Here is a 24,909-nt window from a genome sequence, read left to right as displayed (position 1 = left end):
CCTCGGGCCGGGCCGGGCCGCGAGGAGCCTCCGCGCCGCCAGCAGATCATCCACAGCGGCCACTTCATGGTGTCGTCGCCGCACCGGGAGCACCCGCCCAAGAAGGGCTACGATTTCGACACGGTCAACAAACAGACGTGCCAGACCTACAGCTTCGGCAAGACCAGCTCCTGCCACCTGTCCATCGACGCCTCGCTCACCAAGCTCTTCGAGTGCATGACTTTGGCCTACAGGTAGGGACCCCCGCGACCCCCGGAGGCCCCTGTTTGACAAAACAAGCGTGGAGGGGAGGGCCGCCTGGCAACCCCGTGGCTTCATGCATTCCCTTTGGGTCTTCCCCCTTCGAGAGGGTTTATGGATCTGGGGTTCCCCGCGTTGCCAGAGAGGCCGGGGTCCTGGCCTCTTCCCCTGCCAGCAGTGCCGGGGTCCTTTCGGGTTCACGTTTCCTATCCAGGCCCTCCCCTCCAGTGTCCTGGGGCCACCGATCTTGGACGAGAAAGAGGTATAAACACTGGCTGCATCTTGTGTTACCCGACTCTATGGACTCCTTCCTCCAAACGCTTTGTGTGTTTTCCCCATATCCAGCAGCGGTCAGGACCACCTGTTCCGGGTGACGGGAGGCTGGCTCTGCTGTTTAATGGTTGTGTAACACCTCGGAGGCTGTTTCCTCCTTCATAAAAGGGGAATGACTGCAGTGTCTGCCTCCAAGGGGCTGCTGTGGTACTGGAGTGACTTAGGTAAATTGCTTATTCCAGTGCTTGGCCAGAGAGTTAGGTGTCCCTGCACCTGGAGGCTGGCCCCTTACCACCTCATCGGGAGGCCCTCCCCCATCTCGGGAAGGCCTTGGGTGCCTCCTAAGAAGACTTCTGGTGCCACAGCTGTTGGAGGTGCAGTCTGTCCTCCTGGCAAGTTGGAGGGTTTTCTGGCCGGTCGCGAAACATTATATGAGGGAGATGTCATTGTTGAGGGCAGACATCCCAGACACCATTCTGACATGTGGATTCGGCTCTGGGCAGGGATTCCTCTTTTCCAAGTCGCAGAAAATGCCTGGCCCTCAAAGATTAAAGCACTTTTCCACTCTCCCTCCCAGCATGAATATTAGGTATTTGCTGCAGGTAACTTTTCTGCCTGCGCAACAGAACTTCTTTGGACCGGCAACAGCGGCCTTGAGCAGCTGGGCCCTGCAAAAAGCTCATGATAGGATCTCTGCTGAGTTGAGCTTATTGCATTAGGAACTGGACTAGCTGGGGCTGTCTTAGGTCTGCTCTGCAGGCATCTGGGGAGAAGTTTCCTAGGAGACTCCATAAACAGCGTAATAAAAAAGCAGGAATATCTTGCCGTCCCCCAACCCCCCATCCCTTTTAAGAGAGCTGTGAGTTCCAAGCATATCCAGGTTTAAACATGATGCTTTTACTTGAAGTTGAAATATTAAATACTTAGCCCTGGATGGCACCCCCTCACCGCCGCTGTCCCTGGAATAAACGATTAGTCAACTTGTTCTTTGTTATGATCCTGAAACACCCCTATTTCCTCTCTTGAAGGTTTCCCTGATGATCTGTTACCTTAGCTCCTCCTCCCATCCCCCTTACCCAGCACATTGGTCAGTCTCTGCTGATTCTCTGGTCTTGCCAGTTTGAGCTGGCACTCAGCCTGTGAAGATGTTCTGCTTTTTAAAAAACAAATGGTGTTGAGTCTGCAGCCCTGTGCACCCTCCAGTCTCAGATTTTGAGCACTTCCACTGGAATCAAACCCAACTGGATCGCAGCATATGCTATGCCTCGAGAGAGCCTTTTCAAACAAAGCTCGAGGTGAAAAGACTGGAATGTATCTTATTAAGAAAGCATAATCCTCTCATTTTAATATAAACTTCTGCATGTACAGAGAGAGAATGGATGATTGAGTCACGGGGGGCATGGGCTGGGAAGGTCTCACCTAAGTAAGCTCTGCTAAATGAAAACTAAATCAGTCTCCCCTTTGCACTCTGTTTGGATAACCTAAAGCCTTATTAAACAACACCAAAGAATTTTAGTAATGGCATTTTTTTTTTTTCATTTCTCTCAAAAATATTTTGGCAGCTGGCCATTGCTCAGTTAACTTTCTCGATTGCAAAATGCACCATCAGTTTGGTGCAAGAAGCTTACCTTGCTCTCTTGGCCCTGTCACTTTCGCTCCTTTTCCCTGTGCCTAAGGTCTCCTGCTGCTTAAGGTCGGCCCCCTAAGGTCTACCACCATAGGCCCTCGGATGGGATCTGTCCAGTCATTTCTCATGAAGATGCCCTTTGTCTGTCTGTGTGAGGCTGGTTTGTCCAGCCCTGAGTTTAGTTGGCAGTGTGGAACTTTGGTATGGATGACAGACGAATGACTCAAAACCAGTTGTCTGGGCTGTAGCCTGTGGGACAGAAGGAAGCTAGAGGAAGGTGAGTTTCTGACCCCAGCTCTCCTAGTGAGGACTGCTAGCTGGCTTTCAGGGAGGGAATGTCGAGATTGGAGGCAATGCGGGGCGTGGTGGCTCACGCCTGTAATCCCAGCACTTTGGGAGGCTGAGGTAGAAGATTGCTTGAGCCCAGGAGTTCAAGATCAGCCTGAGCAATGTAGCAAGACCCCCATCTCTAAAAAAGAAAAAGAAAGAAAGGAAAAAAAGGGATTGGGGGCAGGGCAGAAAGAAGACTTAACCTCAGAGCCGGTCTGGTTTCCATCCTCGTGGGGTTCGTGCCTTCCCTGCCGGCTGTCTGGGTCCTCCCCTCCTGCCTGAGCTGAGGAAAGCCAGCTGCGTCTCCTCTTCTGTGTGACTGTTTCTGGCCTAGGTTCTTTCCAACTTCAACTTCCTGTCTGTCCCCTGGCCTCTTCGTTCTAGCTGCCTAACTCTCCGTGGTACACTCTGCTTTTTTTGTTGTTGTTTGATTTCCTGTTAGCTGCTGCCTCCCAGCTGTTTCCAGATGAGGTTCAACAGCTCTTTGGGGAGGAACTAAGTGCAGGGGAAGTTGTGGTTATTTTTTACCGAGTCCTGAGAAGTGGCCTAGGGATTCTGACTGTGATCCATTCCTGAACTGGCAGTGGCTTCACCTCCTGAAGGGTCTTTGCCTGGGGCTGACTTCGGGTGGGGAACAGGATGTTTGAGAACTTGGATGTGAGTGTGTGCCAGGGCCTACTGGGTAGGGAACCGTGCAGATGGGATTCCATGTCCTTCTCACTCTGTTTTGCTGAGAAGCCCTGTGGCGAAGGTTCTTGATTTGGTCTGGAAACATGTGCTCAATTATTGGGACATTTTGGAGAATTCCCCGAGGCAAACCGGTGTTAATGATGGAAAAAAGCCCTTAGCATTCCTTGTCTGAACTCTAAGAACGCTATTCGATGGGAGAGATAAAATTTCCCTGCAAGGTGGAAGTGAGGATCAGCAGAGATAACCTCTGGGAATGGGGCTGGGAACGGGGCTAGTGCCTGGCAAGTAACAGACAAGAGGAGGGTTAACTGGCTTCACATAGCAAGTGGGTTATGGCGGAATTTTAGTTCTGCATCCGCATTCATCTGACATTTATGAGGAGCCTGTGTCTTATCTATAAACTGAAGGAAATAGTGTACCTAACCAGGGTCTTAGCTGAGCTTTCGAATGCCTGCTTGACAGATACTAAATAGAAGCATTCTTGATTTGGCCGGGTGCTTTCTGAGGCTCTACAATGGAGCTATGTACTGTAGAACACAGTTCATGGTTCTTGCCTTCTTAACACTGTAAGGAATGTCACACATGTATATCCTCCACACAGAATTTCCTTTTTTTGAGATAGGGTCTCACTCTGTTGCCCAGGCTGGAGGACAGTGATGTGATCATAGTTCGCTGCAGCCTTGACCTCCCAGGCTCAAGCAATCCTCTTGTCTCAGCCTCTTGAGTAGCTGGGACTGCTGCCACGCACTACTATGCCTGGCTAATTTTTAATTTTTTGTTGATATGGGGTGTTGTTATGCCTCTCAGGATGGTCTTGAACTCCTGGCCTTAAGCAGTCCTTCCACCTCAGCCTTCCAAAGCGATGGGATTATAGGAGTGAGCCATCGTGCCCAGCCCCCACCTACAGATTCTGAACACATCTAGTGTGTACCTTTTCGTGGTTGGTGTTGGTTTCGTTTATTTGCCTTTTTAGAAACTCCTTATTTCAGGGAGTGTTGATATGAATATTTCCGGTGGTGGGGGGAAGAGATAGTCTTTTTCTGTATTTAAAGATAAGCAGTTTCTGGAAAATAGGTTTCTGTTTAAGAAGTGGGTGTTTGAGGAGACTTAAATTTGGGCTTATAAGATAGCCTTGGGATGTAAGTTTCTAAGATGTAGCCCCCTCCATGAATGCTTTGTATAGTAATCATTCTTTTTTTTTTTTTTTTTGAGACGGAGTTTCACTCATGTTGCCTAGTCTGGAGTGCAGTGGTGCGATCTCAGCTCACTGCAACCTCTGCCTCCTGAGTTCAAGCAATTCTCCTGCCTCAGCCTCCCAAGTAGCAAGGATTATAGGCATGTCCCACCATGCCCAACTAATTTTGTATTTTTAGTAGAGATGGGGTTTCTCCATGTTGGTCAGGCTGATCTCGAACTCCCAGCCTTGGATCATCTGCCTGCCTCGGCCTCCCAAAATGCTGGGATTACAGGCGTGAGCCACCGCACCTGGCTAACCCTTCATTCTTTATCAAGGCGGAAATCTGTGCCAGACTTAAGGAATAGCAAGGGCTAAAGGTTAGAGCACTGTGTCCTCCAAACTTTGAATTTTCAATAGAGGAACCATCTAATGCTAGGCACAGTTAACCAGTTGTAAATGGAAACCTTTCATTCAAATACTAAATCAGTTTTTCTCTTTTGCAGTCATACCTAAGATAAGCAGTGTTTCTTCTCCTGCGTTCTTCAGTCTTTAACCATTAGATGGTGCACCATTGCAGGGTGTGCACTGAGGTGGGAACCGGGGCTGCAGAGATGAAAAACATAGTCTCTCTCCTCAAGGGGCTCACAAGCTAGGCATGGGGACAGATAGACAGTTGCAGAACAGTTAGTAAGGGCTGTGATCACTGTGACCAGGTCTTGTGACACTACCGGGGAAGGATGTCTCAGCCAGAGTGTGTGTGTGTGTGTGTGTGTGTGTGTGTGTTTTGACATGACCAGGAGCAGTGTGGATGGTTTTCCTGACATCAGGGTTTAATGCGTATCTCCCCTTTCGCTGTTAACTCTCAAAGATTACTGATTATATTACCCAACAGGAAGCCCCAGTGCTCCCTGCTTTACTGGTACGGGACCAAACTTCCATTGTTTGTAGAGGCTGGTTGGTTCATTGCCCACATGCGGGAAGGGGAGGAAGGAGAGGAAGAGGAGGAAGACTTGGGGAAAGAGTCTGGGCAACAAAGTTAGAGGAGAGGATGGAGGGAGGTTATTTTCCGGGTGGGAGAAGAAAAGAGAATTCACACAGGCTGAGCATTTATTATTTATTATGTTCCACATTCTCTTTCCATGATCTTTTTTTTTTTTTTGAGATGGAGTTTTGCTCTTGTCACTCAGGCTGGAGTGCAGTGGTGCAATCTCGGCTCACTGCAACCTCTGCCTCCCAGGTTCAAACAATTCTCCTGCCTCAGCTTCCCAAGTAGCTGGGATTACAGGTATGCATCACCATGCCCAGTTAAGTTTTTGTATTTTTAATGGAGACAAGATTTTGCCATGTTGGCCAGGCTGGTCTTGAACTCCTGACCTCAAGTGATCCGCCGGTCTCGGCCTCCCAAAGTGCTGAGGTTACAGGCGTGAGACACTGCACCTGGCTTCTTAACGTGATCTTAAGCAACTCACACAACAGCCCTCTCAGGGAGGTGGTGGAATCCTCATTTAGAAAAATAAATAAGTAAATAAAAATTAAAAAACCTAAGCTTAGAAGTTAATTAGCTGTGTTGCCGAGAGGTTACGCAACTTGTCCATGGAAAAGTGTCTTGAGCAGAAAAGTGACCTACCTTATCTGCCCACAAACGCCCGGCTTCTGTTAGAGGGGAGTGCAAGTGCCAGTTCCTCTCCAGAGGGGAAAACCTGGATGGGGAAGGTGGATGCCTTGGGCCACTCCATGTCTCTCTGTGGCTGCCCTCCCTGCTGGGGAAACCCTGTGCTTCCCAGAGTGCATGAACATCACATCCCCCTGGAAGCCGCGCTAATGTCATTCGGCCTGTGTCATTATGTGATCCCGGCTTACCAGAATCCCTGCTGTCTTCACCTTTGACTTCCCTGCTAAGCCTAACAGCTTCAGCACATCCTAGGAGATTAAGAATCATATGATGGATTGAAAGGGACACTCAGGGACCTGGAAGCCAACTTTATAATCTGTAGCGAAATCTTTTTTTTTGAGATGGAGTCTTGCTGTCACCCAGGCTGGAGTGCAATGGCGCAATCTGGGTTCACTGCATCCTCCGCCTCCTGGGTTCAAGTGATTCTCCTGCGTCAGCCTCCTGAGTAGCTGGGATTACGGGCACCCGCTACCACACCCAGCTAATTTTTATATTTTTGGTAGAAACAGGGTTTCACCGTGTTGGTCAGGCTGTTTTTTTTTTTTTTTCTTTTCCTACTTGCAAGCTAACAAGTTAAGTGAATTGTGTTTATCTTCAGCTCTGCAGAGACAAGCACAACCTTTGTGGAACAGTGCTTTACGGGACATTGGTGTGGAGTGGGACAACAGGAGAAGTGCTTTTGCTGGATGACGGTTGTATTGTGGCCTGCTTGGACAGGTGTGGTGGGCAGTTTAATGGCCCCCCAAAGATGTGCACATCCTCATCTACAGAACCTGTGACTGCGCTAGGTTATATGGCAAAGGTGAATTAAGGTTACAGCTGGAATTAAGGTTGCTGGTCTACTGACCTTAAAATAGGGAGATTATCTGGATTATCTGTGTGAGCCTGGTGTAATCACAGGGGTCCTTAAAATTAAGAGGGAATCAAAAAGAGAACCAAAGAGCAAGCAGCGGAGGAAGGACATCAGCTGCTGTTGGGGGCTTTGAAGATGGAGGAAAGCCACGGGATTGGGAATATGGGCCCCTCAGAGCTGGAAAAGGTGAGGGGATGGGTTCTACCCCAGAGCTTCTGGGAAGAAAGCAGCCCTGCTGAATCCTGTGAGACCCAAATCAGACCTCTGACCTCCAAAACTGTAAAATCATAAAGTGTTGTTCTAAGCCACTAAATTTGCAGTAATTTGTTACAGCGACAACAGGAAACTCATCTTCACTCTTCTCCCACCACAAGACAGCACAGGAGCCCACCCCGGGTTTAAGATTGAGCTATGCTGGTCTGGCACGGTGGCTCACGTCTATAATCCCAGCACTTTGGGAGGCCGTGGTGGGCGGATCACGAGGTCAGGAGATCGAGACCATCCTGGCTAACACTGTGAAACCCCATCTCTACTAAAAATACAAAAAATTAGCCAGGTGTGGTGGCGGGCGCGTGTAGTCCCAGCTACTCCAGAGACTGAGGCAGGAGAATGGCGTGAACCCGGGAGGCGGAGCTTGCAGTGAGCTGAGATTGCACCACTGCACCCCAGCCTGGGCGACAGAGCGAGACTCCGTCTCAAAGAAAAAGAAAAAAAAAAAAAAGATTGAGCTATGCTGTGGGTCCTCGGCAGCAGCGAGGGAACTAGTGATAGGAGGGCCCCGGTTATAAAAGGAAAGGTTTGTAAAGTGGGTCCTTGTTCCCTGGTATAATTCTACAATGGAGTATTGTAGAAAGTTAATTTTCCTTTTTTTAAAGGATTTATGTGATGGCCGATGAGAGCCTGAGCTCTCATTCCCTAGAATCAAATTACTTTTGGGTATAGAATGTGCAGTCCAGATAGCCAGGGTCTTAGGTGATTACTTTCTGTATTTTGTTGGAGTTCTCTTGTCTGTGATTAGAATTCAGGCCACGGAGCGTGTGTTTTTGGCAGAGCTCTCTGGCTGCGTGGATCAGGGACCCTCGTGCTGGCCTGTGGAACGGGAGTGCCGGTCACCTCATGCTAATTCCGGGACTCTGAGGACTGGCCGATTTCAGTGGAGACTGGTCCTGGGTTCCAGGCAGCGCTAGGTACCCTGCAGGGGAGATACTCTTCTTCACTGTCCGACCAGACACCTTGAAGAGACTGGCTCTCACAGGCCGGCCCCGCCTTCTTTGCAGCCCTGCTTCTTGCGCTGCTGCTGGCTGTCACCCACCACCCTATTCTCTGGTACAAAGCTCCGCTCCTAGGAGCTTCTGGATCCGCCCAGCTTGAGCCTGCTGGGGCCTGTGTTTCACATATGGACCTCGCTATGAGCTTTCTGGGACCATCAGCTCTCTTTGGCAGTTGTCTAATCGAATTAGCCCTGTGAGGGCTAATTGAGAGGGAGCCTGGCTGGCCGGGCCCCAGAGCATGAGGCTGGCTATGGTCTGGGTTTGGCCGCCCCAGCACAAATGCTTTTTCCCTCCAGGCACACCCTGTTGTGTGCAGGCACGGTTCTAGCCCTCCGGGATACAGTGGTAAGCTAGACGGGTTAGTCCTCTCTCCTCATGGGACTTCCATGCTGGTGGGGGAATTGTCAGCACATTAGGTCTTGTATTGTGAGTGCAGGCAAGAATAGAAAGAAGATGAAGGCTGGAGAGAACTGGGGCTGGGGAGGGTGGGCGGATACTTTAGGCTGGGTAGAGAAGTCCTCTGGGGAGGTGACCTTTCTGGGTGAGCTCTGAAACCTAAGTGGCAAGTAGGAGCCAGGCACGATGGTCATTCCAGGTGTGGGAAGAGGCCCAGGCAGAGGCCCTCGCTGGAGTGAGCCTAGTGCATCGCAAGATTAGAAAGAAGGCTGGCTTGGCCAGAATGTTGAGGGCAGGAGTGAGTGGCAGGAAGTAAGACAGAAGAGGCAAGGGGCCTTGTGGGCCAGGGTAGGAAGTTAGGAGATGGTTTTGGTGGCACTGAGGAGTACTGTCTTACCTCCACAAGGCGGCTCGGGCCAGTCTACAGTGGCACTGGGGAGTACTGTCTAGGGAGGGTGAGAGCAGGAGCAAGGCTACCAGTTGGGCAGTTGTGGAGCTCCAGCCTCAGACTAGGCTGGTAGTAGTAAGGTGGTGAGGAGCTGGATTCAGGGTGGTTTTTGGACTTGCTGGTGAATTGGACCTGGCAGATGAAAGGAAGAAAGGAATCAACAGTGACTCTGAGGTTTGGCCTGAGCAGCCGGGGCCATTACTGAAATGAGGAAGGCTGGGGAAGGAGCGATGAGCTGTGAAGCTGGGGCATGTCTCGCTGAGGACGATGCAGTGTACAAAGCTTGGCTGCCCGGGGGCCGCCCTGAAAACCAGAGCTGTGAGCGGGCAGCTTCCCTGAGAATGGCTGAGGGCTGTCAGTGTGGTGGGCATCACAGCCGTCTGCTTTGCCCTATCTGGGTTTCTTCTTGCCCCCCAGTCCCTCCCCCTACCCCAAGCTCGCTGTCCCTCTCCAGGGGAGGCTTTGGAGTTTGGAGCTTGCGTTCTGAGTGGCGTGGAATATGCACCTCCTGCGGGCTGTTTCTGCTCAGCTGAGTCTGGTGGTGCTGGAGAAATACTGTCTACTTTGACTACCCTAGAGACCTCTCCAAGCCCGGCATTCTTGATGTGTTTGGGAGTTGACTGCACCATCAGAAAATCTTCTAGAAGGAGGCAGTAGAGAAGGGGTGATTTTGGTAGCTCCAGAAGGGGGTCCAGGATCTGGAGAAAGAATTCTAGGAACAGGATTCCATGTCATCCACCTTTAAGTCTCAGAAGTAAGCACGAAGAATCCCAATTGGGTGATGGTGAAGAGGAAAGGCTGAGGAGTCAGAAAAATCTCCTACAAGAAGATGGAGCAGCTCCTACAAAGAGATGGCTGTGGGTAGAGGCAGCCTCCCGGGGCAGTTTTCAGGCATTGGAGAGGAAAGCAGCTTCTCTGTTGAGGAATATTCTGTGAGTGGGCGATCCACTTTGAAAGCTGGTTACTATTCCTTCCTTCTAGGCCTGTGGGCAGGGAAGGAGGGCAACCGTGTTTGCTCTGTTCCCATGAGGCAAATTCGGTCACCAAAACAAAAAAACAGCTTCTTATGTAGAAAGTAGGGGAATTAGCCTGGTTTTCGGATATTCACCCAGTATTCTAGCTTTTTAAAGAGTAGCCTGAAGAGGCTGGGTGCAGTGGTTCATGTCTGTAACCTCAGCACTATGGGAGGTTGAGGCGGGAGGACTGCCTGAGCCCAGGAGTTAGAGACTAGCCTGGTCAATGTAGCAAGACCCCCATCTCTACAAAATTTAAAAAATTAAAAAAAAAAATTAGCCAGGCATGGTGGCGCATGTCTGTAATCCCAGCTGCTGGGGAGGCTAGGGCAAAAGGATCCCTTGAGCCCAGAAAGTGGAGGCTGCAGAGCTATAATCATACCACTGCACTCCAGCCTGGATGGCAGAGCAAGACCCTGTCTCAAACAAGCAAACAAACAAATAAAACACAACAGCCTGACGAACCTCTTCATATGGTTACATGATCACATGGTAACCAGCCCGTTCACAATGGGCTGCCTCATTTTAAACTGGCAGTTGGGACCTGCCCAGATAGTTTGATACTAAGCTTTTTAGAGAAAGTGAATCAATACATTCCTTTTATTTATTAAAAGGAAACGCTTTCAATGCATTCTTAAAACAGTATATAATTATCTTAGCTTGGTGTTTTAAACAACTGTTTTCTAGTTGAGTAGTGGGGTCTTTTAAATGGCCTCTTTTGTTCTTTAGATTATCAAGCAGATCCTTCTCTGCCTTGAAGCAGAAAACTCTTTCATCCATTTGTAGTCAGGCTTTTTTCTTTTTAACACAACTTTCTGTAAGTGTAATTTACGTGACATAAAGTGCACCCATTGTAAGTGTAAGGTTCAGTGATTTTGTTTTTTTTTAGTTGTGCAGTCATTGTCACAGCCCAGTGCTGGGACATTCCATCACCTCAGTAAGATCCCCAAAGTTCATCCATGTTGTAGCACACATCAGGTATTTAGTTCATTTTAATGCTGAATAGTCTTCAGTTTTTTGGATGTACCACATTTTGTTTTACTGACATGTTTTTGAGGAGACACCTAGTACCTTTGTTATTTGGGTATTGGCTTCCCATTTCCTATAGTAAGGCTCTTTTAGAGAGTCAGCTAGGAACTTCCTTACAGGGTGAGAAGAAGGAAATGGCTATGAGGTATGTGGAAAGATGATGGGATTGGAATCCCCAAGACAGTGGTGCGACTGGTTAGCATCCGCCACTTAGCTCCTCTAAGTCTTGGTGCCCCTGAGGGTGGGGGATGCAAGAGAGAGAGGGTTAGACTGGAGTCATGGTTACCAACCTTACTCTTCTTCCATGGCTTTCTTTTTTGAAAGATGTTTCCTTAGGAACAAAGTGCATTCAGTAATTTAAAAAGAAACAAATTACCAGTGTATGCCACAACATGAATGAGTCTCAGAAACATTATGTTGAATGAAATAAGCCTTACCCAGCTGGGTGTGGTGACTCACACCTGTAATCCCAGTACTTTGTGAGGCCGAGGCAGGCAGATCATTTGAGGTCAGGAGTTCAAGACCAGCCTGGCCAACATGGCGAAACGCTGTCTCTACCAAAAATACAAAAAATTAGCTGGCATGGTGGCACACGCCTGTAATCCCAGCTACTTGGGAGGCTGAGGCAGGAGAATCGCTTGAACCCGAGAGGCGGAGGTTACAGTGAGCCGAGATCTCACCACTGCCCTCCATCCTGGGCAACAGAGCAAGACTCTGTCTCAAAAAAAAAACATAAGATAAAATAAGATGGATTAATGAATGGAGAGATGGCTTAGTGGTTCTAATTGTAGAATCCAGGTGGTGGGTACTTGAGTATTCATTGTACAGTTCTTTCAACTTTCCCTGTATGTTTGATAATTTTCTTAATAAAATGTTAGGAAAATTGCATTTATTTGAAGAATGACCATCATGGCTTTATCATGGGCAAGTAAATACTTTAAAAAAGTATTGATCTACCTGAAGCTATCTTCCCAGAAATATAAGAAAAAATATTGAAAACAACTTTTGGAATGAAGTACTGATGCATGCTGCAACATGGAAGAACCTTGGAAATGCTGCCCTAGGTGAAAGAAGCCAGACACGAAAGACCATGTATGTGATCTGTTGATGCGAAAAGCCCAGAGCAGCAAACTCATAGACTCAGAAAGCAGAGCAGTGGCTGCCAAGGGCTGGGGAAAGGGAAAATGGATAGTCACTGCTAATGGTTTTTTTTTTTTTTTTTGAGGCTGTGATGAAAATGTTCTAAAATTAGGGTGGTGATTGTGTAGAGCTGTGTAACTCTGCATATACTGAAAACCACTGAACGCTGTTAAAGGGTCACTTTGATGGTATGTAAATTATGTCTCAATAAGCTGTTACTGTTTTAAAAATGTTGAAAACAGTTCGGATTTTCAACATTATCTTTAGGAATCTGACTTGGGAAGTGCAAGATCAGATGATCTTAGAGATCCTAAGTATGTCAGTGTCTAGAAATTCCATGATTCTTTATCTTTACTGTGTACAGTAAGTGGAGGAGTGTTTGGGAAAGTGACCTCCTTGGAGCATTCCTTCTAGACTGAAAATGACGTGGGAATTGGTTTCTCCAGCTTGCACCAGAGCTTGCCAAATCACCATCTGTATGTGTGTGGAGGGTAAAGTTAGTTTGTTAAGACCTTTATGGCCGGGTGCAGTGGATCAGACCTGTAGTCTCAGCACTTTGGGAGGCCAAGGCAGGTGCATCACTTGAGCTCAGGAGTCTGAGACCAGCCTTAGCAACATGGAAAAACCTTGTCTCTGTTTTAAAATAAATAAATAAATAAAAGACTTTTTCTTCTTTTGTCTGGATCAAGGGTCACAAACTTAAATACTCACAAGGGCCAGGAAATAGGATATCTGTAAGGCTATAAAAAGACCTTTTCTGTTACTAATTTTCCTCCTTTTAATAAAGTCATGGTCATGGAGAAATCTCTCTTTGTTATGAAAACTGTAAGCATAAACTGCAGTTGATTTGGTCTCAATGACAGGCAGTAGGGAGTAGTGGAGACCGTGGTGAACTACAGAGTGTTTGCTGAAAGAGCAGCCATCACTCAACTCAATTCAGGTGATTCTTGTCATTTGGGAATGTGAGCCTAGTGTTGTGAGATTCGACATATTTGAAAAACTGGAGGAAATCTGGATTTAAGGTCTGAATTCGGCTATTAGGTATTCTGGGGATGTGAGTTTAATCTAGATCGAATCTGGTTTAGAAGTGAGTCTTGGCCTAAGCGATGAAGGTGATGTGCTGTTTGCCACAGATCGGCTCTGGCACAGGAAAAGATTTTTTTTCCTTTCCTTTTCTTTTTCTTCTCTTCTCTTTTCTTTTCTTCAATTTTCTTATTTTCTTTTCTTTTTTTTTTGAGACAGGATCTTTCCCTGTCAACCACACTGGAGTGCAGTGGCGTGACCTCAGCCCATTGCAACCTCCACATCCTGGGCTCAAACTATCCTCCTGCCTTAGCCTCCCAAGTAGCTGGGACTACAAGGCATGCACCACCATGCCTGGCTAATTTCGGTATTTTTTTTGTAGAGACAGGGTTTCGCCATGTTGCTCAGGTTGGTCTTAAACTCCTGGGCTCTAGCAAGTCATCCGCCATGGCCTCCCAAAGTCCTAGGATTACAGGTGTGAGCCACTGAGCCTGGCCAAGGTAGATTTTTTTTGAGGGTGTTCTTACGCTATGTCTACCTTCTTGGCCCTGCTCTGTTTAAAGTCACAGGACCGGCCGGGCGCGGTGGCTCAAGCCTGTAATCCCAGCACTTTGGGAGGCCGAGACGGGTGGATCACGAGGTCAGGATATCAAGACCATCCTGGCTAACACGGTGAAACCCCGTCTCTACTAAAAAATACAAAAAATCTAGCCGGGCGAGGTGGCGGCGCCTGTAGTCCCAGCTACTCCGGAGGCTGAGGCAGGAGAATGGCGGGAACCCGGGAGGCGGAGCTTGCAGTGAGCTGAGATCCGGCCACTGCACTCCAGCCCCGGCGATAGAGCGAGACTCCGTCTCAAAAAAAAAAAAAAAAAAAGTCACAGGACCATAATCTTCTGAATACCAAATCTAAGACTGTCTGCCTGGTACACCACAGAGGTGTGCATGTGCCTAGGAGACAGTTAGTTACTCTGAATTATGAGGTTTTAAGTATGATTTTAAGTATTCTTGTCCTCGGAATGGAGGGTATATTCTCCATTTTGTGAAATTCTTGGACTATAGGTTCCATTCCATTTTAAACTCTCACCCCTCAGCATCACCACCATACTTGACTAAGGTGGGGCTGTTTGCATAGGGTAATTTTGGGATGAGGGAAAGGGACAATACTTTGAACTCTATAAACAGTTGATTTGGCTGGAGTTGAAACAAAATTACAACATTAAGTTAGACTGAGGAGACCTCTCTGTCTTGGCTCTTGTTGAGTTTCTGACCTGCACATTTTATATTATGTTACATATCTCCAGCTGTGCTTCCCCAATATATGTGTTGTTGTGTGTGGCGTGTGGGATGTGTGTGGGGTGTGGTGTGTGTGGTGTGTTTGTGTGTGTGGTGGGGTATGTGGGGTGTGTGGTGTGGATATGTATGTGTTGTGTGTATGTTATATGTATGTGTGGTGTGGTCTGTGTATGTGTGGTGTGTGTGCGTGGTGTGTGGGTGTGTGTTGGTGTGTGGAATGTGTGTGGGGTGTGTGTTGGTGTGTGTGTTGGCATGTGAGGTGTGTGGTGTGTGAAGTGTGGGACGGTGAGTGTGTGGTGTGTGTTGGTGTGTGGTGTGTGTGTGAGGTATGGTATATGGCGTTTGTGGTGTGTGTTTCTGTGTGTGGTGTCTGCATGTGGTGTGGGTGCATGGTATGTGTTTGCGGTGCCTCTGTGTTTGTTGGTGTGTGTGGTGTGTTGGTGTGTGGGTGTGCGTATTTGTGGTGTGTGGTGTGTGTTGGTGTGGTGTGGGGGGTGTGTGGTGTGTGGGTGTGTGTGTAGTGTTATGTATGTGGGGTGTATGTGGTGTGTGTGGTGTGTGTATTAGTGTATGTGGTGTGTGTTTGATGTGTGAGGTATGTGTGTGCAGTGTCTGTGTGTTGGTGTGTGTGGAGGGTGCGTGTGTTGCTGTGGGGGGTGTGTTTGCGGTGCCTGTGTGGTGTGTGTGTGGTGTGTGTGTGGTGTGTGGGGGGTGTGTGTGTGGTGTGTGTGTGGTGTGTGTGTGGTGTGTGTGTGGTGTGTGTGTGGTGTGTGTGTAGCGTATATGTTGGTGTATGTGGTATGTGCGTTTGCGGTGTCTGTGTTGGTGTATGTGTTGGTATGTGTGTGGGGTGTGTGTGCAGTGTCTGGTGTGGTGTTAGTGTGTATGCTGTGTGGGGTGCATTGGTGCGTGTGGTGTGTTGGTGTGTGTGGTGTGGGTTTGCGGTGTCTGGTGTGGTGTATTGGTGTGTGGGTATGTGTGTGAGGTGTGTGGGATGTGTGTGTACATGTTTGCAGTGTCTGTGGTGTTGGTGTGTGTGTTGGTGTGTTGGTGTGTGTATGCGGTGTCTGGTGTGTTGGTGTGTGGGTGTGTGTGATGTCTGTGTGTGTGGTGTGTGTGTGGTGTGTTGGTGTGTGGGTATGTTTGCAGTGTAAGGTGTGTTGGTGTGTGTGATGGTGTGTGGGGGTGTATGTTTTCAGTGTCTGGTGGTGTGTGTGGTGTGTTGGTGTGTGTGCGGGTGTGTGTGTTTGTGGTGTCTGTGTGTGTTGTGTGGGGTGTGTTGGTGTGTGTGGTATGTGTGGGGCAGTGTGTATGTTTGAAGTGTCTGTGTGTGGTGTTGGTGTGGGGTGTGCGTTGTGTGTGGTGTGTCGGTGTGTGTGTTGGTATGTGTGTGGGGTGTGTGGGTGTGTGTTTGCAGTGTTTGTGTGTATGGTGTGGTGGTGTGTGTGGGTGTGTGTGCAGTGTCTGGTGGTGTGTGTGATGTGTGTGTGGTGTGTTGGTATGTGTGTGCAGTGTCTGCTGTGGTGTTGGTGTGTATTGTGTGTGGTGTGTTGGTGTGTGTGGGGTGTGTGGTTATGTGTGGGTGGTGTCTGGGGGGGGTGTGTGGGGTGTGAGGGTATGTGTGTGCGGTGTCTGTGTGTGTGGTGTGGTGTTGGTGTGTGTGGTGAGTGTGTGGTATGTTGGTGTGTGTGTGGATGTGTGTTTGCAGTACACATTCACATACATGCACACGTACTGCTTGTGCAGCCACCTTGCACAGGTTCCTTAGGATTCCTGGCTCTGGCTTTTTGATCTGGTTTGGAAAGGTGTTGGCAAGTAGCTTTTTTTTTTTTTTTTGAGACGGAGTCTCGCTCTGTCGCCCGGGCTGGAGTGCAGTGGCCAGATCTCAGCTCACTGCAAGCTCCGCCTCCCGGGTTCCCGCCATTCTCCTGCCTCAGCCTCCCGTGTAGCTGGGACTACAGGCGCCCGCCACCTCGCCCGGCTAGTTTTTTGTATTTTTTAGTAGAGACGGGGTTTCACCGTGTTAGCCAGGATGGTCTCGATTTCCTGACCTCGTGATCCGCCCGTCTCGGCCTCCCAAAGTGCTGGGATTATAGGCTTGAGCCACCGTGCCCGGCCAATTTTTTATTTTTTAAAGATAGGTTCACTTTGTTGCCTAGGCTGGGCTGCAAATGTGTGATCATGGCTCACTGCAGCCTTGAACTCCTGGGCTCAAGCAATCCTCCTGCCTCAGCCTCCTGAGTAGCTGGGACCACAGGTGTGCACCTCCACACCCGGCTTCTGCAGTGTTACTTAGTAGCTGGATAGTATTTCATTGTGTGGATGTACTACTGTTTATTTGATGTCTCTTTGTTGATCACTGAGAATATTTCCATGGTGTTTTTGGTAACCTCTCCCCCATGTTTCTGGGCCCCGGTTCCATTCATCTCTGTTTTCATATCCCTGGTTGGCTACTTTCTCTGAAAATATCTTTGCTTCCTTCTCCTTCCTGACAGGACCGTTTACCCTGGGAAGCTTTCAAGACTGTAAAACGGCAGCAATTCCTGTCACCACTTTAGGCACCCCTCCTTGTCCCACTGTCGCACCCTCCCGGGACAGACATGTCTAGGGGAATGGTGGTCAGCAGGCGCTGAGCTGAACACTGGCCTGTTTATTCTGAGTCCAGAGCTGAAAGCTCCTGCGCTTTCATGTACGTCCAGCAGCCTGCTGTGGGGCAGGGGTAGAACGCACAGTCAGCAGCGTGCCCACAGGACTGATGCAGCAGCTTGCATGCCTAGTGGCGCTCTGCTGACAGACCCCCGAGGCTGTGACCGCAGCGTCCCTGAGGTGACTCTTGCCCTTGGCTGTGTGTTGTGCCTGAGGTAGAGAGAGCAAGGCTCTGTGAAAGTTGTGATTCCAGATGTGAGTACCCCCAGCTGGTGTGAGCTTTCATCACGTGGAACTGGAATGCTGCGGATGCATGTCCCTGCGAGTTACAAAACTGGGGAATGACTTGGTACGTGGAAGGAAGAGCTGACTCAACGCTCTGAAAAATGATTTAAATACTTTTTGTCAGATTGAGTCCAGAGATGCTGCTCTCTGGCTTGGCAGCCTTGTTTCTCAGCTGCTCGCTTGTGGTGCTTCCGTGGGTCTGTCTGTCCTAACACTTGCATTGTTGGAAGAGTGCTCAGCAGAGGGGCTGTTGGTCGAAGGCATGAGGACTTTGGTTATGGGTGTTTCTTTTGCGGGGAACAGAATCTCGCTCTGTCGCCCAGGCTGGAGTGCAGTGGTGTGATCACAGCTCACTGCAGCCTTGAACCCCTGTGCTTAAGCAGTCCTCTCACCCTGGCCTCACTACAAGTGTGAGCCACTGCACCAAGCCTCAGTTTTAAAACATAGGCAGGGCTGGGTTCGGTGGCTCATGCCTGTAATCACAGCACTTTGGGAAGCTGACGTGGGAGGATCACTTGAGCCCAGGAGTTCCAGATCATCTGGGCAACATAATGAGACCCTGTTTTTACAAAAACTAAAAAATTAGCCAAGTGTGGTGGCTCACACCTGTAGTCCCAGCTACTCAGGAGGCTGTGGCAGGAGGATCTCTTGAGCCCAGAAGTTGGAGGCTGCTGAGCTATGATCACTGCACTCCCACCTGGATGGCAGAATGAGACCCTGCCTCTAAAAAAAAAAAAAAAAAGAATTAATTAATTAATTAAAATTGCTCAGGCCCAGCTGTGTGAAGGCTGGTGTCCCCCACTGCCCGCCATCCCCCTGCTGTGTTCTTGCTGAGAGCTCCTTCCTGAGGGCTCCATTTCCTGGCCCAGTGGAAGACCTGCTTCCAGCTCCCTACACTCCCAGGCTGCTCCCTTATCTGTTGGGCCAGTCTCTCTTTCCCTTTCGTTTTGGAATCCATGGGTTTCCCCTCCCCACCCCTCCATGAGAAACCTTGGCAGAAGGCTTTGTGCACAGGGAAGCAAAGAACCCAGTTAGCAGCTCAGCTCTGGCTTGGCCTTGGCCTTGGCCTTGGCCTTGGCCTTGGCCTTCCACAGTACTGCGAGCCAGCAGGTAGGTAAGCTCACCTGTACTATGCACGGCCTCCTTCAGATCCTTCTTAGGGCAACCTACCAGAGACTGTATTTGCAGAGGAGCTGGCAGGGCCTGTGTGGAGCCAGCTGCGCTGTGCCTGATAAGTTTGTTTGCTTATCTTTGTTTGTGTGCTTGTTGCTGGCTCCTTGGAGCTATGGGTGTGTTTGTGGGGTGTTGGAGATGACTGACCCTGATTGGTAAAGTAGGGATGAAGCGAGCAGGGCAGGGTGTGTTGTGAGAAACTCTGTCATCTGTTCTTCCAGTGCCCCCCAGTTCTTCCCCATAGAGAGATTTTCCTTCTGTTCCCTGTCCTAGAGGGCCCTGGGGCAGCTGCTTTTAGGTTCTTGGAAAGATGGGGAGCAACCACCCCCGCTGAGCAGCTCAGATTGAGGTTGGGGTATGCTGCCCTCCCAGACGACTGGAAGATTGACACAGCAGTGCTGTGTTTCAGCTCTTTGTTCTTTGTTGGCTGGGATCACTGGAAATATATCAGTGAGACTTAAATGTGTCCTGGGAGCTTGAGCTGCCCAGTAGGCGACCCATGGCTGCAGAACAGCCAGCTCCAGTGATGTGTCATCTTGGAAGGGCAGCTGGCCTGCCTTCTGTCGGGTCACATGGGTTGGCTGATGTTGGTTTCTTTGTAATTTTTTTCCTCCTTTTTAACATGGTGCCTCAAAGTCACGGGGACTTGAGGGTAGAAATTAGGAGGGAAGGACAGGTTTTTCAGCTGGCTCTTGGGCTGTGCTTGACAAAGCCATCATTGTTTTGAATAAAGTGCCAGTTGGTGTGGTTTGCGTCGCTCTGGTGCTCTGAAATTGGCTTCTCTTCTTCCACCTCTGCTGCTGATCCTGGGGGTGGGCTGGGAGGAAGACCACTGGTTCGAGAGGAGAAACCATTTCCCTTTGCCTCCCTGCTCAGCAGGAGCAGCGGGAACAGTGTCTTAGGGCAGTGAGTTCACTACTGCAGAGCATCTGGGCATGGTGGCTCACACCTGTGATCCCAGCACTTTGGGACGTCGAGGGGGGAGGATCACTTGAGCCCAGGAGTGTAAGACCAGCCTGGGCAACATAGCAGGATCTTCTACAAAAAATTGTTAAAAATTAGCCAGGCATGGTGGCATGTGCCTGTGGCCCCAGCTACTTGGGAGGCTGAAGTAGGAGGATGGCTTTAGCTGGGGAGTTTGAGGCTGTAGTGAACCATGATCATGCCACTACACTTCAGCTGGCCTGGGCAACAGGGCAAGGCCCTGTCTCCAAAAAAACAAAAACAAAACAAAACCCCAAAACAAACAAACACAAAAACCAAACTATTGCAGAGCAGACTGCTGTCTCTTGGTTCAGTGGGCATCCTGGACCCCAGCTGTTGCAGTCAGCCTTGCCGCTTGGTAATGCCCTGGGGGCATTGCCCTTCCAGGCATCATACTGCGTGCTGGTGGCCCCAGCCTCACTTGGCCCTTGCTTGTTCCAGACATGAGACCACCTGCTCTGGCCAGGTTCCCCACCTGCTATCCCTGCAGCCCTGGCTGATTTCCTCAATGTCCTTTTTGGTCTGATGTCTGTCCCTATCATGTGTATGATGCTTCAGGCTGCAAATAACCAGCAAGAGAGAGCAGTTCCTCTGCTAAACTCCCTCAGGTGGAGGAGCAGAGCCTCAGGGCTTTGGCTTTCTGATGCCAACTTAGGTTGCACTGTCCTACCTCTGCGCCTCCTTAGTTTCCTATTTGTGTGGCTATATGAGGAATATTCCTCATATCCAAATATATTTGTGGAAATCCCAGCCCTGAAGGAGTTTAGGGCATTAGGAGAACTCCCTTGGTGGGTGGGAGGGTGGAGGCGGCTCACATGGAATGGTGTTTTTTTTTTTTTTGAGACGGAGTCTTGCTCTGTCGCCCAGGCTGGAGTGCAGTGGCCGGATCTCAGCTCACTGCAAGCTCCGCCTCCCGGGTTTACGCCATTCTCCTGCCTCAACCTCCAGAGTAGCTGGGACTACAGGCGCCCGCCACCTCGCCCGGCTAGTTTTTTGTATTTTTTAGTAGAGACGGGGTTTCACCGTGTTAGCCAGGATGGTCTCGATCTCCTGACCTCGTGATCCGCCCGTCTCAGCCTCCCAAAGTGCTGGGATTACAGGCTTGAGCCACCGCGCCCTGCCAACTTCGTTTCTCTGCCTTTGAATTAATAGCTCTCCAAGTGCAGTGTGGTTATACCCTGACATTTGAAGAGCCTAGAAGGAGGAAATGCAGAGTGCAAAAACATGTCAGGTCCCTGCCCCAGACAGCCAAGTTCAAGTGTTTTTTTTCTCAAAGATGAAGCTGCTGTGCAGGAGTGTAGACCTGTGTAGAGGAGAGAGCTGGGTGGTTGGGTGGTGAGATGAAATGACCTTATCTACAGGGTAAGTTATTCACAGACAGACTTGGGAAGCACCTCTGTGGAACCATTTGAGGAGCACAGAAGAATCTGTGAATGGATCTAAAATGGTTTCTTTAGTTCAGTCCTTTGAGTTTTACGGGATTAAGTTTGGCTTGCTATTAAAATGTGTTTGCAAAAATACCTAATTTGCTCCTCTCTCAAGGAATAGAGCTTCCTTTGATATTAACCAGTTTTCTAGATCACTGTTGTTTATTTTGTTTAATCATCTCTTTTACTAAATTAACCGTTTTTAATGGGAAGTAGAAATCTCTCTCAAATGCATACTCATTTTTGCTGCTTTCTTGAACATATTGAACAGAACTTTTGATTATTTCAAAACATATTTTTGAATATTATTCATTGCATTATTGTGGTAATCTTCCATTGTTAAGGTATATTGAATTCTCTGTTCAACTGTTCCAGACTTTCTCATGAGTTAGGTTTTCAGATTGAATGATTGTCTCCTAGGCTGTTGGCTGTCACTTGATAAGCAGTGAGTTTCCCTTTTTGTTTGGCGTCTCCCGTTTTCTGTTGGTTTGCATAACTTGTTAAATTGAGTGTAAAATAAGGGTAATTAACTTAGTGAGGATTTAGAGACTCTCCTCTGAGTCAAGTGCACAGACCTTTGTTATCTATCTTGAATTACTTTCACTTACTTCTGGATAACTAAATTAAGCTCCAGATAATTGTGAAATAATGGTATACATATAAACTCCTTTTACAGCATACTCTGAAGCCATTATTAGCTAGTTATTAGCCAGTTACATCAGTGAATGTTGTTCACCAGATTAACTTGTATATGTAATAGAAATTATCTGCAAATCATGTGAAAGGGCAAAGATCCTAAACTCTTCAAAAAATTACAGTATATTGTCATTTTTGAAATCTGGCAAATAAGTAAACTCAATCAATAGGGCAGACTGTGTCCCCATGCTAACTGAATTTTAATTTTTGCCAGTTCTGAGATGGACATTCACTTCTTCCCCTTTGCCAAGAGAAAATCATTCTGTGGAGGTTCTTTTCCTTCCTCCTCCCTCATCGTATAGAGGTGCATACTCATGGTCAAAAGTAGGATTCAGACATTTCGGAAAGACAGGAAGAAAGGAGCCCTGGAAAGCTGCTCTTAGAGTTACACCCTGTGGTTTTGTCACTTTGCTTTTTTTTTTTTTCCTGTGCCCATGTAGGTAAAAATAGACATGAAGCATCATTCTCAGTTGTCTTTTGAAGAGCAAAAAAGTTTTTAATTTTGAGAAAGTCTAATATATCTGTCTTTTTTTTTCTTTTTTTTTTTCTTTTTTGTTGTTGTTGTTGAGACGGAGTCTCGCTCTGTCGCCCAGGCTGGAGTGCAGTGGTCAGATCTCAGCTCACTGCAAGCTCCGCCTCCCGGGTTTACGCCATTCTCCTGCCTCAGCCTCCCAAGTAGCTGGGACTACAGGCACCCGCCACCTCGCCTGGCTAGTTTTTTGTATTTTTAGTAGAGACGGGGTTTCACTGTGTTAGCCAGGATGGTCTCGATCTCCTGACCTCGTGATCCGCCCGTCTCAGCCTCCCAAAGTGCTGGGATTACAGGCTTGAGCCACCGCGCCCGGCCTTTTTTTTTCTTTTCATGCTTTTTGTGTTGTATTTTAGAAATCTTTGCCAATCCAAGGCCTGTGAGATTTTTCTCCTATATTTTCTTCAAGAAGTTTTATAGTTTTAGCTCTTATATTTAGGCTGTGAACCATTTTGAGTTAATATTTGTGTATGGTGTGAGGTAAGGGTTATGATTCAGTTAAATAGTCCTTTGATGAATATCCGTGTTTATAGTTCTTCTCATTACACTTCTTAAATTATTTCCTTTTTTTTTGGAGACGGAGTCTTGCTCTGTCGCCCAGGCTGGAGTGCAGTGGCCGGATCTCGGCTCACTGCAAGCTCCGCCTCCCAGGTCTAGGCCATTCTCCTGCCTCAGCCTCCTGAGTAGCTGAGACTACAGGCACCCGCCACCTTGCCTGGCTAGTTTTTTGTATTTTTTAGTAGAGACAGAGTTTCACCATGTTAGCCAGGATGGTCTCGATCTCCTGACCTCGTGATTCGCCCGTCTCGGCCTCCCAAAGTGCTGGGATTACAGGCTTGAGCCACCGCACCCGGCCAAATTATTTCCTTAAGATACATTCTTCAAAGTGAAACTACAAGGTCAAAGTAGGTATCCACACTGAAGTCTGATATACAATGCAAGAGTAGTTTTCAGAAGTTGTATTAATTAGAAAAGACAGCCCCTAGAATGGGAGAACATATTGGCAAATTATATATCTATTAAAGGATGTATATCTAGAATATATAAAGAATTCTACTAATTTAAAAAAAACCAAATAACCCAATTTAAAAAATGGACAAAGGACTTGAATAGACATTTTTCTGAAGAAGATATACAAATGGCCAATAAACATGTGAAAAGATGTTTAATACCATTAATCATTAGGGAAATGCAGCTCAAAACCACAGTAAGAGGCTACTTCACAGCATTAGCCTGTGGAAAGTGTTGGGGAGCATGGAGATCTGTTCCCTCTCTGCGCTGGTGGGAATGTACAGTGGTGCAGCCGCTATGGAAAACAGTCTGGCAGCTCCCCAACACGTTAAACATGGAGTTACCATGAGACCTAGCAATTCCCTTCCTAAATATCTCCCCAAGAGAAATGAAAATATAGTCCCTACAAAAACTTGTACACACATGTTCACAGAAGTATTACTCATAACAGCCAAAAGTTGGAAGTAATCTAAATGTCCACCAGCTGATGAATGGATTAAACAATGTGATATATCACCAGCTGATGAATGGATTAAACAATGTGATATATCACATTGCATAGGAGTATTATTCGGTGGCAAACAGGAATGGAATGCTGACACGTGCTACAACATGGATGAGCCTTGAAAACATGATGCAGAATCAAAGAAGTCAGTCCCAAATGGTTACATATTATATGATTCAAGTTATATGAAATATGAAACATCCAGAATATGTGTTCATATAGAGACAGAAAGTGGATTGATAGTTGTTTAGGGGTGAAGTGGAATAACTGAAGAGTGTAGGCATTTCTTTTTTTTTTTTTTTGAGACGGAGTCTTGCTCTGTCGCCCGGGCTGGAGTGCAGTGGCCGGATCTCAGCTCACTGCAAGCTCCGCCTCCTGGGTTCACGCCATTCTCCTGCCTCAGCCTCCAGAGTAGCTGGGACTACAGGCACCTGCCACCTCGCCCGGCTAGTTTTTTGTACTTTTAGTAGAGACGGGGTTTCACCGGGTTAGCCAGGATGGTCTCGATCTCCTGACCTCGTGATTTGCCCGTCTTGGCCTCCCAAAGTGCTGGGATTGCAGGCTTGAGCCACCGCGCCTGGCGCATTTCTTTTAAATGCTCTAAAATTGTGATGGCAGTTGCATAGCTCTCTGAATATATGAAACACAATTGAATTGTACACTTTATTTTTTGAGACAGGGTCTCGCTGTGTCATGCAGGCTGAAGTGCAGTGGCATGATCATGGCTCTCTGCAGCCTCGACCTCCCAGGCTCAAGGTATTCTCCCACCTTGGCTTCCCAAGTAGCTGGGACTACAGGTGTACGCCACCACACCTGGCTAATTATGTATGTATGTATGTATGTGTGTATGTATTTTTGAGACAGAGTTTCGCTCTTCTACCCAGGCTGGAGTGCAGTGGCACGATTTTGGCTCACTGCAACCTCCGCCTTCTGATTTCAAGCAATTCTCTTGCTTCAGTCTCCTGAGTAGCTGGGATTACAGGTGCCTGCCACCATGCCTGGCCAAGTTTTGTATTTCTGGTGGACGAGGAGATTCACCATGTTGGACAGGCTGGTCTCGAACTCCTGACCTTGTGATCCACCTGCCATAGCCTCCCGAAGTGCTGGGATTACAGGCATGAGCCATTGCCATTGCACCTGGCCTTTTTGTTTTTGTTTGTTTGTTTGTTTGTTTGTTT

General features: G+C 48.1%; 1 protein-coding gene across 1 annotated transcript in view; it reads left to right on the top strand.

Moving 5' to 3' along the window:
• The first annotated feature begins 6 nt into the window (after nucleotides 1–6).
• MLXIP (MLX interacting protein) overlaps nucleotides 7–24,909 on the top strand; it is a 71,584-nt gene continuing 46,681 nt past the window's right edge. Inside the window, exon 1 of the mRNA XM_011948500.1 lies at nucleotides 7–233. Within this exon, the coding sequence (XP_011803890.1) occupies nucleotides 67–233 (167 nt within the window). The 5' untranslated portion in view covers nucleotides 7–66. The remainder of the gene's footprint in view (nucleotides 234–24,909) is intronic.

This window comes from Colobus angolensis, unplaced genomic scaffold (assembly GCF_000951035.1).
Source record: "Colobus angolensis palliatus isolate OR3802 unplaced genomic scaffold, Cang.pa_1.0 Scaffold28, whole genome shotgun sequence".
NCBI classification, from domain to species: Eukaryota; Metazoa; Chordata; class Mammalia; order Primates; family Cercopithecidae; genus Colobus; species Colobus angolensis.
This window is presented reverse-complemented; position numbering and strand designations above follow the sequence as displayed.